Source organism: Phycodurus eques, chromosome 5, assembly GCF_024500275.1.
Source record: "Phycodurus eques isolate BA_2022a chromosome 5, UOR_Pequ_1.1, whole genome shotgun sequence".
Lineage (NCBI taxonomy): Eukaryota > Metazoa > Chordata > Actinopteri > Syngnathiformes > Syngnathidae > Phycodurus > Phycodurus eques.
In genome coordinates, this window is record NC_084529.1 from 26160279 (window position 1) to 26176187 (window position 15909).

Sequence of the window (15909 nt, forward strand, 5' to 3'; positions counted from 1 at the left end):
TAATCGCGAGTCATTACATGAGGAGCACCTGCAGCAAGTCCTTGCGGTCCAAGTCCCACTTCTTGATACCGTTGTCGCGGGAGCCGCTGAAGAAGAAGTCACCCTGGACCACCAGAGACTCGATGCCGTCATAGTGGGGTGGTTCGAAGTTGTGTGTCGGGCTGATGCTTCCCATGGAGCCTTCTGTCACGTCAAAGAGCTACACAAACAGACACACACACAGAACCAATAGACGCTTCCATAGTGGGGGGCAGATATGATTTGAGTGACGAAATCTTTTGAGTATCTCCTAACAACACTGTGGAGTGACAATCTGTCACTCTACTGGAATGCTAATCATCGTAAAAGACGACTTCCACATGTTAGGTAAAATCTGAGGCCCACTGGGTTGAACTGATACGTTGCTTTGATCCCTGGAACATAAATAAGGACACACACAGCACTGGAGTGACAGTCTACTGGAATACGAATCATCATTAAAGATGCCGGCTACACACAAAATAAGATCCGAGGTAGACTGGTCAGAATGAATAAGTGGTGTTTCTCCCTGGAACTGAAAATGAACACAAGATTGTGGAGTAACCACATGTTAGTCGAGTGGAATAACACACCTTGACATAGTGGTCTTTGGAGCCAGTGATCACCAGGTCCTGGTTGTTCCCCGACTGGTCCACAGTCAAACACATAACAGGACCCTGGTGACCTGTGAGTTTCCCAGTAGATGCAAACCTCAAGAAATAATAGATCATGGTCAATATATTGTACATTCTTACATACTATAAAAAAAAACAACAACATATGATCGGGGCCCTCACCTTCGTAGATCCCACACCCTAACTGAGTTTCCGGCCGCGGCATACAGGACCGTCCCGTTGGGGTTCAGCATGATCTGGTTGATCAGGTTCTCGCCTGCCGGGATGGTGACCGTCCGGCTGGTGCTGGATGCACAGACGTCGCCAACGTTAACCTGACCGGAGGAGCTGCAGACACAAGGCAGCGTCAGGAAATAATAAAAGAAACATGGACACACACACAACATTGTGGAGCGACCCCGGCAATCACTAGATTGCAAATTACTAGAAAATACACCGTCTCCACACGACGCAAGATCCGAGGCAGACTGTATGGACGATAGAAGTTGCATAGCTCCCCAGAAAATAAATACGGACGCACTCAACAAAGTGGAGTGACCTGTTTAGTTTAATAGAACACTAATTAGTGGAGAAGACACTGTTTCCATATCACATACAATCCGAGGGAAACTGGGAAAAACTAATAATGAAAATAGCAAATGTCACTCCACAATGTTGTCTGCATTCATGTTTAGCCTATTGCAGCATAAGGCAGAGTGGGTTGAAATGATAAGGTTTGTAGCTCCCCGGATCATAATGTACGCACAAAACATTGTGGAGCGATCCCATCAGTCAACTAGATCAGTAATCCACGACGTAAAATCAAAGGCAAATTGGGGCAGAAGTAATACGTCGTGTACCTCAATGGAAAATAAACATGGCATTGGTCATCAGACCATAAACATGGACACACACAACATTGTGGCGCGACCCCCCCACCCCCTTCCCGCTGACTCACCAGAGTGTCCGGATGCACTTGGCCGAGTCACGAATATCCCACACTTTGATGTAAGAGGTGGAGACAGTGAAGACCAGGCTGGAGCTGTAGCGCACCGACACCACGTTGTTGGGGTGTCCGGCCAGCGACATGATCTCCTGGCCCGTCACCAAGTTCCACACCTTGCAACTGCGGTCTGAATTCAACAGGAAGTCGTCCATTTTGGTTTGAAGCAGATTCTAGGGCTCACTACTTAATCATTTTGAGGATTGGGTGCAAAAGGGGGTGCAAGGTTCCGTTCGTCACTTTAATTTACCTTTGGATCCGGTGAAGAGCAAGTCATCGGTGCAGTCGACGCACAGGACGGCCTTGCTGTGTCCCTCGGCCACATGGACGCACTGCAGCAGCGAGGCTGAGCGGCTCTTGGTGGACGCCACCGGATAGATGACGCCCCTGCAAAATTATACATACTGTACATGACCACTTGCATGCCATTTAACATGGCGGGGCGACCGCCTTCAATGGTAGGTTTTACTTACACACACACATGCACACAAGCAGAGTCATGCAACTCTGTGGGATGTTTTAGAACATTAGGAACAAGGTGGACACCAAAGGGATGAAACACCAAAGAGAGACAAATAGAAGAGATGTTATCTTCCCTTTTTACCCAAAACATCTCATGAACTATCATATCAGATCTGAGCAAAACATTTGATGGTACTTAGGTTGAGACACTTGGGTGGTGCAACTGAGCTGAGGACGGTGTTGGACACATGGACAAACGCATTAACCCTGGAAATAATTAATAACATTTAAGTGCCACATTAGTTTTGACTTCTATGTCAACACATTTAAAGTGAGGCTACTTACCATGTGAAAAGGAGCAAAATAGACTTATTAAAAATGCTGTGTAATAAATAGTAGTACAGTGAACCCCCACAAATAGCAAGGGATAGAGACCAAGCCCTGCTGCGAATAGCGAAAATCTGCGAGTAATTGACGTCCCCTCATAAAGGTTTATCCTGTACTCTAATGGACCATATGCAGTGCAACAGATTAAGCATTTCCGGTGGAAAGGTCAGGTGGCATAACAGTGTCTGCACTCATTATGTTCCAAGCTACTGGGACGCTATCTGACAGAAAAAGAACCATTGTCGTTAAATGTGTGATAGGTATATCCAATAATTTGGTGCTGGTTCTTTTCAAGCTTGAAATGGTATCAAGAGTTTTTACTTTTCAAAGACGAGGAGATAGCTCTTCCAGCTAACACTCCAGTGTGGTGACAGCTATGTTCAGTGATTCAACCCGGTTTTGAGTTTTCACGTTTCCCAGTGACCCAGAACTAGAAAGGAGATGGAAAGTTAAAACTCGCAGACACAATTTCACCATCACAACTAATAAAGAGTTGGCGGCGATTGAAGCACCTGCTTCCTGCCGCGGTGCTTCCGTCACACGGATCGAGAAACGCTCAAGCCATGAGCAACATTGATGCTGCCAAAAGTATATGCTTGTCATTATTATTATTTTGTTACTTGTTGTGTTTTATGTTTTCATGACCCCGGTTTCATTGCATCTGCACCATACAATGACAATAACGGCTTACCATTCTATTCTATTCATGTTCCATCTTTATGTAGAGCACTTTGTTACAGCTACAGTTGAGTTTAAAGTGTTCAGTACAGTGGAGTTGAGTGTCTCAAAGATTAAGCCATACAAGTCCAAGTACACACAAACCTAAACAGTGAAACTCCAAATGGCTCATTAAATCAGATTAGATCCTTTGATCGCTTCGCTGTTATTTGGATTACTGCGGCAATAAAACTAATTCTAGCAAACAGCGAATTCATTTTGACGAGCTTGACTCTGTCAATGTAGTCACTATGTCCTAACCCTAACCTGCTGACCGGAAATTAACACGGCACCTGACACCAAATGCAGAATTACCGCATGCAGAGATTTCATTGCCCATCTATGCTTTTACTACTTCAAGTCCTCAATTCAAGATGTCAGCAGATGGCACTTATGAAATAGCTGAGTTATTCAGCAATCAATATAGATTAAACAAACAAAAAACTTTGTTTGGGCAACTTTGGTCTGAAGTCACCATTTTACGGTAACTTTGGCCATTCCCAGGGCTCACAGAGGTTTAGTGACGACCACTTTTAAAACACATGGACAAATTGCGAGAATTTATAGAATTTCATCATTACGTGCATGTTTGATGACTTGTCATTGGTTCAGTTAGTGTGCCATAGAATTTGTGGAAAATTCCGTCCCTGAAGGTTGTTTCACTTTCAGGGGTAGACCCATAAAAAAGTCTTAACAAGTCATGGCCGCAAAGACACACAGTCTGCCATTTTAGGTTCATTCTGCCCATTTTCAGGGGTTTTCAAAGAAGACCTTCTAGAGATTACGTTCGTTTGCTACCAAATTTGAACAACTTCATCACCTTCCTAACATAATGGTCTAAGACATTTTTTCCACAAAAATGCACATCACCAAGAAAGATGAAGCGAGGCAAGACAAATCCTGTGACAAGGATAATGAGAGGTCGGTTTGGTCAATGGGAACTGCAAGCTCTGCTGCTGTGCCCAAAAACCAAAGCTAGCAGCCTGTATTACAAAACAAAACTGTAGGTGCACAACTTTACCCTCTTCAACTTGAGATGGAAGAAGAGGCTACTGCTACATTTGGGATGAATGAGAGGGTGACCTCAGTACCGAGGTATTTGCAAACTTTCAAATTCTATTTCTAAGCACTGAATATACAAAGGGTAAAATGATGGTGCTGAGTGATTGGAAGAAAGGAGAATGATGACAGAATCAGAAAAAAACTTTTCTGAATTTAGCGCCAGGCTTCTCCAAAGCATGACTATATTAGTGGAGTTACTGTAGCCTTTTGGGTGTTGACAACAGACTCTTACTGTTTAATCTCCTTGAGCTTTGCCCTGTCACCCGTAGCTTGGGCCTTGTCATAAGTCTTCCTGCGAGAGAGCGGCGAAGGTGCCGGCGAAGCTCGTTTTTCCGCAGCCGACGGCTTTCTGGAGCCCGAACTGATCATTGGGTTTGACATTTTAAGGGGGAAAAATAAATTGTGAAGCAGCAAAAAATGGTGGTGAAATGATGAGGCGCATGCAGGTCAACACTCGGAACTTCGCCGACTTACACGCTGGACATTTTGGAGAAGCCAGAAGAGAGCGCAGCAAAGTCACCGCCAGAATCCGGCGTCTCAGCATGCGGCAGCACGGGACCCGAGAAGTCGGCCGTGTCGGGGGCGGCCTCGCTGTTGACGTACAGGAGCTCCATCTGAGTGGTGGTCCGCCGGCGAGCCTGCCCGAGACAGGAAGTGAACCCACATACAACAATCACGTCGCGATATGGCCCCAGTAACCAATCAGAGAGCTCTGATGTCACCGTTATGATACACACGGGTTTCTAAGCGGGCCTATTAGCATGGAGGATTGTTATATGCTCTAATGCATCACCAGTCCTTGCTCAATTCACATGCAAAATGTTTTATTTTTTGCAATACTATTTGTTTAGGAGCCAAAAAAATTATTATTATTATTGCTGTGACTAAAACATTTGTAACAGACAAAGATTTAGATTAATAATGCATAAATATACCTTGAGTAAGATTTACATGATTATTTCTATTTTAGTGTTGTTCCAGAGGAGTGTTTTAAAAAAAAAAAAAAAAAAGATTTACAATAATTTTATGAAAAAGTGTATTGTATTTTTAATGAACAGGAAATAGTATATTTTAATGTTTTAATAGTAAAAAAAAATTTTTTTTATTAAAAGGAAACTGAGATGTGTTGAAGCACTGGACTCAGACTGATATATTTGGAAATTACATGTACAGGTATAATTTAGAAAAATTTAGAAAATTTAGATAATTTAGAAAAAAAGTGTGCACAACAATGATAAAAATATCATCACAACATACATGGAAAAATGCTATGTTGAAAAATACCTTATTCCTGGACTTGGTCTCTCCACAGAACTTCATAAGATCTGGCACAGTGCTGAATGGACAATGAAAACATTTTTATGCGATGATCATGTTAAAGGCGTAGAAATAGGAAGTGATGCCACACCAAACTTACTTTCCGTCCGTAGACGGGCTCGTAGCCGACTCATCGCTGCTGCTGTCGTCGCCGTTTTCTGTGAAAAAAGAAACTGTTGTCAAGCGACATTTTCACACGAAAAAAACAATTAACATGGTCACTTACAGTGGAACCTCCAAAGTGGTAGACCGTTCCTAAATTAATGTATGGTGAATTCATCTGTTGCAAGGTTTAACTGTTGCCATGATAACATCTCTTGTAGTCACTGTACAGGCAATGTTTACATTCCTAATTTAAAAGTGTTCATGTAAGTGTTAACAGCTGTATAATATCCATCCATTTTCTGAGCCGCTTATCCTCACAAGGGTTGCGGGAGCGCTGGAGCCTATCCCAGCTATCATCGGGCAGGAGGCAGTGTACACCCTGAACTGGTTGCCAGCCAATCACAGGGTACATATAAACAAACAACCTTTCGCACCGGGCAATTTAGAGTCTTCAATGAACCTACAATGCATGTTTTTGGGATGTGGGAGGAAACCGGAGTGCCCGGAGAAAACCCACGCAGGCACGGGGAGAACATGCAAACAACACACAGGCGGGGCCGAGGATTGAACCCCGGTCCTCAGAACTGTGAAGCAGACACTCTAACCAGACTATATAGTACTGTAATTTCTTGTGTATAATACGCACCCATGTACAACCCCAATTCCAATGAAGTTGGGATGTTGTATTCAACAAATAAAAACAGAATACAATGATTTTCAAATCATGTTCAACAGATATTTAATGTTCAACTGAAAATTTTAAATAGTTCATTTAAAAAAAAATCTAAAAACAATTTTTTATATGCAAAATGTTTTCCTTAAAAATAAAATACACAATGACTTTTGTTCGAAACAAACTACATAGTTTTTCTTGCAAAAAAAACCTACATGAAATATTTTTTTTGTTGTGTATAATGTATATTATGCTATTTATTTGTTATTTTTGTATGACAGATTTATGGTACTGCACAAATGCATCACAATAATAGCAATTTCCCATCCCACAGTTATCATCACACTTTGAAATAATACTTTGGGGGTTCCGCTGTAGATCGTAGCTGAAGAGAATGGATTTCGGGAAGGTGAAAGAGGGAGGCGGATGATGGGCGATGTCAGCACAGTGCCATGCCGCTTCGACAGGAACGCCTTATTCACGGGGCCCGGCCAGAGAAAGAGAGGGGGTTAAAGGAATCGTTAGTTTAGGGCTCCTGGGGTTGACCTACAGGGACGGTCTCGAGATCCATGAATGCTTCCTGTGTGTGTGTGCTGGAGGGTTAGCAGGGTGCTAAAGCATGGAGGCTGCAGCGGGTGATGAGCTGGGGGGAAGGGGAGGAGGGAGAAAAGTATCTGCACCTCATGCACCTGTTTAAGTTAGTTCCATACAGTGCATGCGTTCACATAGCAGACTCTGATGATGTCATTCCACTTACCAGCTGGCACGTTACCTAGCTCTGTAAGAACACCACAACAAAAAGGAAACCGTGTGGAAACAGAAAATACAAATAAAATAAAAAGAAATGCACAAATCAAAACCACATTTGAAAAAAAGGAAGGTGAAGAAAATAAGAAGAAAGCGTCCTGCTGAACACATGTTGGCTAATTGTACACTGACTATGGATTTTCAACAACTATTTTCAATGCACAGTATGTGGACAAAAGTATTATGACATCTGCTCTGGTGCTACAGTTCTGGTGCCAATACAAATAATATGTATGTATGTATGAATATGTATAATAATATGTGTATGTATGTATGTGTATATTATAGTAAAGAATTATACATGTCTTAATGAATCAACCAAAAAGAGGTTAAGACAAAAGTGATGTACCTCAGGCCTGTTTTACTTGAATCTTGACTTTAATCTCATACATAACTCGTTTTTTTAATTCACATCATAGTCAGTGTTTTGCTAAGGTAAAGACAATTTCTCACCAGAAAAATATATTTTTTTAAAAAGAACTTCAAAAACATCTGACTTTATTTTTGAAAAGTTATAACTATGCTAAAAAAGGCTCTTTTTCAGAAAAAAAGTTGTTTCTAAAAATATGTTTTCCCTCTGTGAAATAACTTTAAAAAAAAGTAACTTTTCTTCTGTACAATTATTCTAAAAAAAAAAAAAAAAAAAATTTCATAAATATGACTTCTATACATCTTGATCAATCAATGAATCAGGGGTTAAGAGTAAATTGGTGTACCACAAGTCGCCATTTTAGAGCCCTCTATAGCTCTACAGTTGCTGTGCAGGGAGTATTCAGCTGTGTGCTACATGGACAAAAGTATTGAGACACAGACCATATATTCATCAGAAGTTGGTGTCACAAAATCTTTGTCCAAAAAAGCTAAACTTAAACCAGTTTGTATTCAGCAGCAGGCGATTGGAAACTGAACAAGTCATGCAACAAACATGACAAGGTAACACTGAAAGCCTACCTTGTAGGGCGTTGCCGAGCAGCGCGTCCAGCTCTGGATTGAACTCAGCCTTCTCCTTGAGCATGTGGAAGAGCAGCTGGTTCTGAGTGGCACTGGTGATCTCAGTCTGCTTTAGGCGCCCCTCCATCACCTTCACCTGGGACTCCTTTTGGGCCGCCTGCAGACCCTGACACACAACCACACACACAGAGGTGAACATCTATTGGAACCTGGCAACATAAATGGAGCTATTTGGTTGAGTGGCTAACAAGCTAAGTGGTCATACTATCGCATCAAGCGAGGTGGCTAACTAGCCTATGGGCCATTTCACTGATTTTATGGAAAAACGAAAAAAAAAAAAAAACACAGCTAGATGGCTAATTAGCTATGTGCCTAACAAGCTATGCGGTCATTCTTTCTTTATTCTACCCATATGGTCAAAACATGAAGTATTTTCTGTATTTTGTTAGTTTTTTTTCAAAGAATTATTCTGAAGTTAAGCACTTTATTTGAACACGTAATCCTTTTTTTTAATTTACTTGCTCTTATTTTGAAATTCACAGCCCTACTTTTATTTAGTAAATTAGAAAACACACAGTTGTGCTCATACGTTTGATCACCCAGACAGAATTGCTAAGATGGGTACAACTCTTTAAAGAAAACATGAAGGACCAGGCAAAACATATTTAATTGTATTTTAATGGGATTCAAATTAAACTGGCAAGCATTTCAGAAAAGCATTGCCATTATAAAAAAACAACCATAAATAAATTAATGATGGTTGTTGTTCAGTCATCAATCATATTTTTAAAAAATAAAATAAATATTTCACAAATTCTGCCAGGGTATGTAAACTTATGGGCACAACTGTACATATATGCAGTCATACGTACTGTGATTTTGGAATGAAAGTGTAGGCGAAACTTTTTTTATTACCACTAGGTGGCGGTGGCATTTTGGAATGAATGTGTACAGCTTTTTCATAACCATTAGATGGCGGCATACATTTATCAAATGTGAAAGTTTTTTTCCATTTGCCCCTATACCCATGTATAATGCGCACTACTGACTTTTGACCCAAAACATTTTTTTGGGGGGGGGGGGGTAAATGTGCATTATACACGCGAAATTACGGTATATATATTTCTTTCGCATTGAGTAACATAACAATAAGATACAACTTTCGATAATCATTTCCAGATTTATATATTTTTTCAAATCGTAATTTCAACATAGCCATTGTTTTTTCGTCGCAGTGCATTCAATCGGAGCTCACTTTAAAGAAAATTCCAGTGGTATAAGTATCATTTTCCTGTGACAAATATTAAGAAAGTTCGGAATCTTTAAAACTTGATCCCAACGGCCAAGCATTGAAGACCTGCCTTACTTTATTCTTACTTGTATGATTTTATTGTATTACGACTGGTATCGTTAAAAAGCTTGCTAAACACAGAAATAGACAACATCGAATATTAATTCTAATTAATTCCAGTCATTGCGTGAAAAGGTAAATCTCAGATAACAAAAATCATCACAATTTGAAAACTACAATGAATTATAAATTGAAATTGTAAACAAAATAATCTGAAGGCCTCCTTTTAGTCAAGTATTATAATTAAGAAGTAATATAATGTACAAATGTAAAGTAGTAATGTAGTAAAATACAGCAAATAAGGCTATATGATGACTATTATTGCTGTACATAATTTTTATAATGGTGCCATGCATAGAAAAAACAAATTAAGAGTTGAGAATGAACAAAGCAAAGCAAATTTATTTATATAGCGCATTTCATACACAAGGTAACTAACTTAATGTGCTTTACATGATTAAAAGCATTGAAAAACAAAGGGAAAGCTTATAAACATTTAAAAGACAACAAACAAACACTCCATTGATCAAATTCATGAAATTAGCATTGATAGCGACAAAAAATATGAGACATCATGGTTATTATTTTATGCCTCAAAAGGAAAGCAAGTAAAGCCAGGTGGCTAAGTAGTGGTCATTCTCCATTCTTTATGAGGAACGGGAAAGAGCTAGGCAGCTAAGTAGCTTAGTGGCGAATTAGGGTGACTCAACACTGCCCATGAGGTCTGAGTATCTGAGAAAACATGAACTACAGACAGTACATATATACCTTATTTATAGCCATGGACATAAAGTGATCCAGTAGAAAACGAGCCTCTGCCAGGGTGCACGATCCAATCACAGCAGAGACGTCCGCGGTGTCGCCTTCCTCCTGGACACCAACAAAAACCTTGATGAGCGACATATCCCAGCATCTCGCTGTCCGTCTATTGGATTTTCTCACCTTGGTCTCCTCCATCTGCATGATGTTGGCCTGACAGTCAGCGATGCTGTCGTTGATGTAGTCGATGTTGGCGGTCAGCGCATCCACTTCCTCATTGAGTGGGATCACCGCCTTCTCCGCTTCGGACCCTTCTCTGACCAGTCGCTCTCGCTTCTTCACCACCTTCTCCTTGCGCTTGGTCAGCTCCTCGCGTTGCTATGGAAAGAAGACACTTGACTATGCCGACAGTTTAGAGAAAGCGTGCCGCTTAACCAGTCATGTGCCCTGTGGGCCTTCAGAGACTATAGATGTGCTTTCAGGTAGGCTGAGTCATGTTGATATTTTTCCCATTCTCTGATTGGTTCAGCCAAATAGTCCTGTGATTAGTTGAGCTGAATATATGCATGAGAATTAATTTGCTGAAGACGACAATTTTGGACATGATTAAAAATTCCTTTTCAAGGCCACTTTAAAAAAAACAAAAACAAAAACTCGACTTTGTGAGGCTAGGTCAACCAACGTATTACTGTACGGCTTGTTTTCAATCCAGAAAAGGATGTATGAGACAGTTTACAAAAACAGCCAGGACAAAAGAAAGGAGGTCTGTGAAAATAGGTGAGTACGATGTATTTTATTTAAAGTTTTGACGTTTTTGTCATATTTTTCAATAAATATTGATTTTGAACTAGTAATAATGGCTTTCATCCTCAAATAAGGCCAGCGTTTTTGTACATTATTTTTGTGACGTGATGGTGTTATTAAGAGGTGGATTAGGTCACTGAAGGTCTAGGTCCCAAACTCACCGCCCACCACCGCGCTTAACAAACCTTGGCCAATTGTACACTGACCATGTATTTTGTTGGACAAACGCCATTCAAGATGCAATACATGGACAAAAGTATTGAGACATCTGCTCTGATTTCGGGGCCAATACAAATGTGTAATTTTATTTTAAAACATTATACAGATGTGTGGCGGCACGGTGGTGAAAAATCACTGGAAAAAGTAGCAAAAAAAAATCTTTGAAAAAAGATGGTTATTTTGAAAAAAAAAAAAGGCTAAAATAAAAATGAATACAGCATACATAAATACCACTCCAGCTTCTTGGCCACCTTCTCCTTGCACTTGGTCAACACCTCACGTTGCTCCAAAAGAAGATGCTTCATTATGCGAACAACAGGACTTTCTGTTTTCCTCAACGTGTTTGTTTGCTGGGAGCTAGCTCACAGTTTGTTTTTTTCCACAAACCTACCTTCAGTAGGCGGTTCATGTCATTCTCCATGTTGGAGATGGTCATCCTCTGCATGATGACGTCAGAGACGCGTCGCTCCAGAGACTGCCACTTGTTGCGGGCCATCCGGGTGGAGTAAAGCCCGCCGGCACGCCTGGGAGAGGACCAGCACACAAAGGGAATGGATTTGTCTGTTTTTAACCACTATTGTTTATTCCGCACCACAGGACAGCAAATGTCACTGGAAGGCTCTGACTCAGAGCAGCTGAGAAATTACTGTTTTATGGCAAATCATCAAACTTTGCTGACATGCTCCACCCACACACAATGATGTAATGTTTCACAATTTAGTCTTGCCCATCTGTCTTGTATACGAAAATCTAATTTACTAACAATCGGACAAAATAACTATAACATGTTTGTCTTTGACGGACACTTGGAAATGGGAAAAATGCCTCTGCAAACCAAAATGGCAGGCTTCCTGTGTGTTTGTGGGCATGGCCCAAATTTCATGTTACCAAATCAAATTGAGATCACGGGTTGAATTTTAAAAGATTCTGAGGTGCACTACTGAACCAATGGCGAGTCATCACACTTCACCGCCACAAGACCAAAATAGCAGATCTCCTGTGTCTTTTCCAGAACGAGTTCTTGAGACTCTTTTTTGTGGTTCTACTCAAGATAGACATGTCTACCAAATTTCCAAGTCAAACTAGCTTTGGGGTCTCAATTTTCAAAACATTCAGTGGCACACTACGGACTTACACTACAGTGAAACCCTATACAAGGAATAGATTCAAGACCCTCCTGTAATTGGTGAAAGGGATCAAATAAAAACGATCAAAATTGGGGGGGGGGGATCAAATAAATAAATACATTTGCACTGAACATAAATAAACAAAAGAAATAAAAACTTTTAAAAAATGTTTTATTTGAACATACACACACATTGCAAGTATAAAATACAGTATACAGAAAACACTGTACATATATACTTTAAGAGGTGGGGCGATGGTGGGGTGGTGTGTGATGTCTGCGAGTGTGTGTGTAAGTGTCTGGGCATAAGCTGTGGCCGACAGCAGCTCCTGTGTGAGTGCGCTCATTGTTCACTCACCGTTTTGCTGGCGTTTAATAAATGACTGAAAAGTACATCGGCAACTGTGGGTCGCCTCTCCCACATGCGTGGACATTACAGTGCATAAGTATACTGTAAAAAAAGTTAATTACTTAAAAAAAATATAGCTAATGGAGACGTACCTAGTGCCATTGGCAGCGGTGTGTCCAGAGTACATGCGGACGGGGGGACGGTGGGCTGAGTCCTGGTTGGGATCTGGCAGGTTGATCTTCCGAATGACCTTCCCCGAGGTGGGCCTGGCCTGCCTTCTCAGAGCCGTCACCTGACCAAAGATACGGAGGACGCTTTAACGCCACATGCCCAAAAGAGGACCAAAAAAACAGACACTAAAACCCACCTCCTCTGTCTTTCTCCTGAGGATGAGCTCCTGCTGCCTCCTCTGAGCCTCCAGCAGCTTCAGTTGGTGCTGAGGACGGAGAAAAAAAAAAATCCATCAACGGTGCATCCGGAGAGAGGTCGACCACCATGAGGCGTTCACTGACCTCTTGTTTGCGCTGGTCCTTCTTCAAGGAGGCGATCTCCCGGTTTCGCCGGGACTCGTTCATGCGGTTCTTCTCCTGCTGCTCCTTCATCTGCTTCATGAGGCGAACCTAACACAACAAACAACAACATGAAAGTCAGATTCAAAAACCTTTCCTCTGGCTTTTATCTGTGTGTGTTTTTGTTGTTTTGTTTTTTTTCTATTGAATACAACACAATATACAAGAACAATACAGAATATAGTGGTCAATAGTCTAAATACATATAAACAAATAAATGAAAACAAAGAGATTACATTAAAGTTTAGTATTACGTTTATAAGTTATAAGTTTAGTTATAAGTTTAGAGACGGAAGTCTGGGCGCCCCTGCTAAAGCTACTGCCCCCGGTGACCCGACCTTGGATAAGCGGAAGAAAATGGATGGATGGATAGTCCAGCGGTGAGCAAAATGTGGTGCTCAATGGCCAACAATGTGAATGTGAAAGTCATTCATTATAATTTTTAAAATGTATTATTGATAAGATATACTTTATTGATCCCCAGAGTGGAAATTAAGGTGTTAGAGTAGTCAAAAAATAAACATTTATATGAATAAAATAAAAACTGAAAGCAAATAATAAAAATGAATTAAAATAAGTAATAATAATGAAGAAAGAAAACATTCCTTGTTAATGAGAATATTTTTCTTTAAATAATATAAAACCAGTTGGTGACATCGAACTGCACGTACTGCATGTAGACAAACAATTTGTTTTTTTGCATTCAAATACATTTACAATGTGTGTTTCAACAAGATTAAATATATTTAAAGCATGTGGGAGGGGTAAGACTACAAACATAAATTCCAATTAAGTTGGTACATTGTGTAAAACGTAAATAAAAACAACGATTTGCAAATCCTTTTCAACTTGTATTCATTTGAATATACAACAAAGACGATATTTAATGTTCAAACTGATAAACTTTGTTTTGTTAGTTTTTCTTTTGTTGCAAATATACACATTTTGAATTTGATTCCTGCAAGATGCTCTACATGACTAGGAATGCTGACGAATGCTAAAAACAAAAACACCTGTTTGGAACATTACACAGTTGAAGTTCATCAGTTTGAACATTAAATATCTTGTCTATGTAGTGTATTCAATTGAATATAGGTTGAAAAGGATTGTAAAATTTTTATATTTTACACACGTTCCCAACTTCATTGGAATTCGGGTTTTTATAATGCATTTTTTAATCTATTGTGCGTGGAAAACAAATCAAGATAAACAGAGGTTGACTTTATTTTAAGTTCCATTATTTCCTGCAGGGAAATTCTCAACAATTTTGTTCCACTTTATGGATGTTCCAGTGTTATGAGTGTTACCTTAGTCTTTTTCATATCGGCCACGTCCGTCTGGAGCTTGCGTAGCTGCTTTTCGTACTGCGACTGGTTCTTGAGCAGGCGGGCGTGTTCCTTCTGGGCCGACTGCAGCTTCTGCAGCTCCTTGTTCATCACACTCAGCTTCCTCTCGTACTCCGTCTTGATTTTGCGGGCCTTGTCGTCTGAGCCGCTTTCCACAGAGTCTGAAGAAGAAAACGCAGTCAGTGGCAGGAAGTAGTAATAAAATACAAATCTTACTTTTGTACTTAAGTGCATTTCAGTCTTTACTTTTTTACTTTTATTTAAAGGCCCCATGCCACTTTTTTCATAATGTTTGATGTCCTTTTGTCAGGTTTGCAAGGTCATTTGAGTTGGAAATGCCCAGAATGTCCTTTTTCAAGCTATTCCCGTTGGTCTTTCACGCCTGGCAGATGGATGGATTTCTCATTAATATGCAAGATTTAAATAAATTTAAGTCTGATTGGATCGCTCAACTTCCCCAATTTGAAGATGGAAAACAGCTTGGGTTTGATTGGTCCATACCATAACATCTACTAGCCTCAAGAAGCTCGGGGCAGCCAAGCATTCATAGCGACGTTGCGTCCTTTGATGTCTTACTATCATTGTGAAGCACAATTCACCAAGCGTTATTGGATTGTTGGCCCACTAATGGGGAACGTGATCTGAAAGCGGATTGATTAGGTCTATGAGTAAAATTATTATTTGTATAGGAACGCTTTAGTTAAAACTCTGTACGATCATGATATGGAATTTATTTTGTTTTATAATATAAGCGGCGGCACGGTCGATGACTGGTTAGCACATCTACCTCACAGATCTGAGGGCCGGGTTTCAAATCCCGGCCCCGGCTGTGTGGCGTTTGCATGTTCTCCCCGTGCCTGCGTGGGTTTTCTCCAGGTACTCCGGTTTCCTCCCACATCCCAAAAACATGTATGGTAGGTTGATTGAAGACTCTAAATTGCCCGTAGGTGTGAATGTGAGTGCGAATGGTTGTTTGTTTATGTGTGCCCTGCGATTGGCTGGCGACCAGTTCCACGTGTACCTCACCTCCCGCCCGAAGTTAGCTGGGATAGGCTCCAGCATGCCTGCGACCCTAGTGAGGATAAGCGGTATGGAAAATGAATGGCTGGATGAAGAATAGATAAAATAAAATATTTTGTCAATATAGTCAGCCAGAGCTGCAAGGAATGCAAAGTTATCAATGTACTTTCACAATCATTCCTGTAATAATGTGTCGCATCTTTTTGTTTGCACATTACGGACAAAAGTCCTGTTTTTGTTTTGATTCCTC

General features: G+C 40.6%; 1 protein-coding gene across 6 annotated transcripts in view; it reads right to left on the minus strand.

The window, feature by feature from the left end:
- Window positions 1–15909, minus strand: part of LOC133403383 (kinesin-like protein KIF21A) — a 64866-nt gene that overhangs the window by 3325 nt on the left and 45632 nt on the right. For 4 of the 6 annotated variants that reach the window (XM_061678357.1, XM_061678356.1, XM_061678359.1 and 1 more), the window contains 18 exons: window positions 14601–14800; window positions 13237–13344; window positions 13092–13160; window positions 12877–13016; window positions 11641–11773; window positions 10410–10604; window positions 10236–10337; window positions 8117–8282; window positions 7116–7136; window positions 5681–5738; window positions 5548–5599; window positions 4738–4901; window positions 4496–4624; window positions 1886–2022; window positions 1591–1765; window positions 816–980; window positions 612–729; window positions 29–199 (listed from right to left, as the gene is read on the minus strand). In XM_061678357.1, the coding sequence (XP_061534341.1) occupies window positions 29–199; window positions 612–729; window positions 816–980; window positions 1591–1765; window positions 1886–2022; window positions 4496–4624; window positions 4738–4901; window positions 5548–5599; window positions 5681–5738; window positions 7116–7136; window positions 8117–8282; window positions 10236–10337; window positions 10410–10604; window positions 11641–11773; window positions 12877–13016; window positions 13092–13160; window positions 13237–13344; window positions 14601–14800 (2303 nt within the window). The remainder of the gene's footprint in view (window positions 1–28; window positions 200–611; window positions 730–815; window positions 981–1590; window positions 1766–1885; window positions 2023–4495; window positions 4625–4737; window positions 4902–5547; window positions 5600–5680; window positions 5739–7115; window positions 7137–8116; window positions 8283–10235; window positions 10338–10409; window positions 10605–11640; window positions 11774–12876; window positions 13017–13091; window positions 13161–13236; window positions 13345–14600; window positions 14801–15909) is intronic. The other 2 variants (XM_061678358.1, XM_061678360.1) reach the window with 2 other exon arrangements.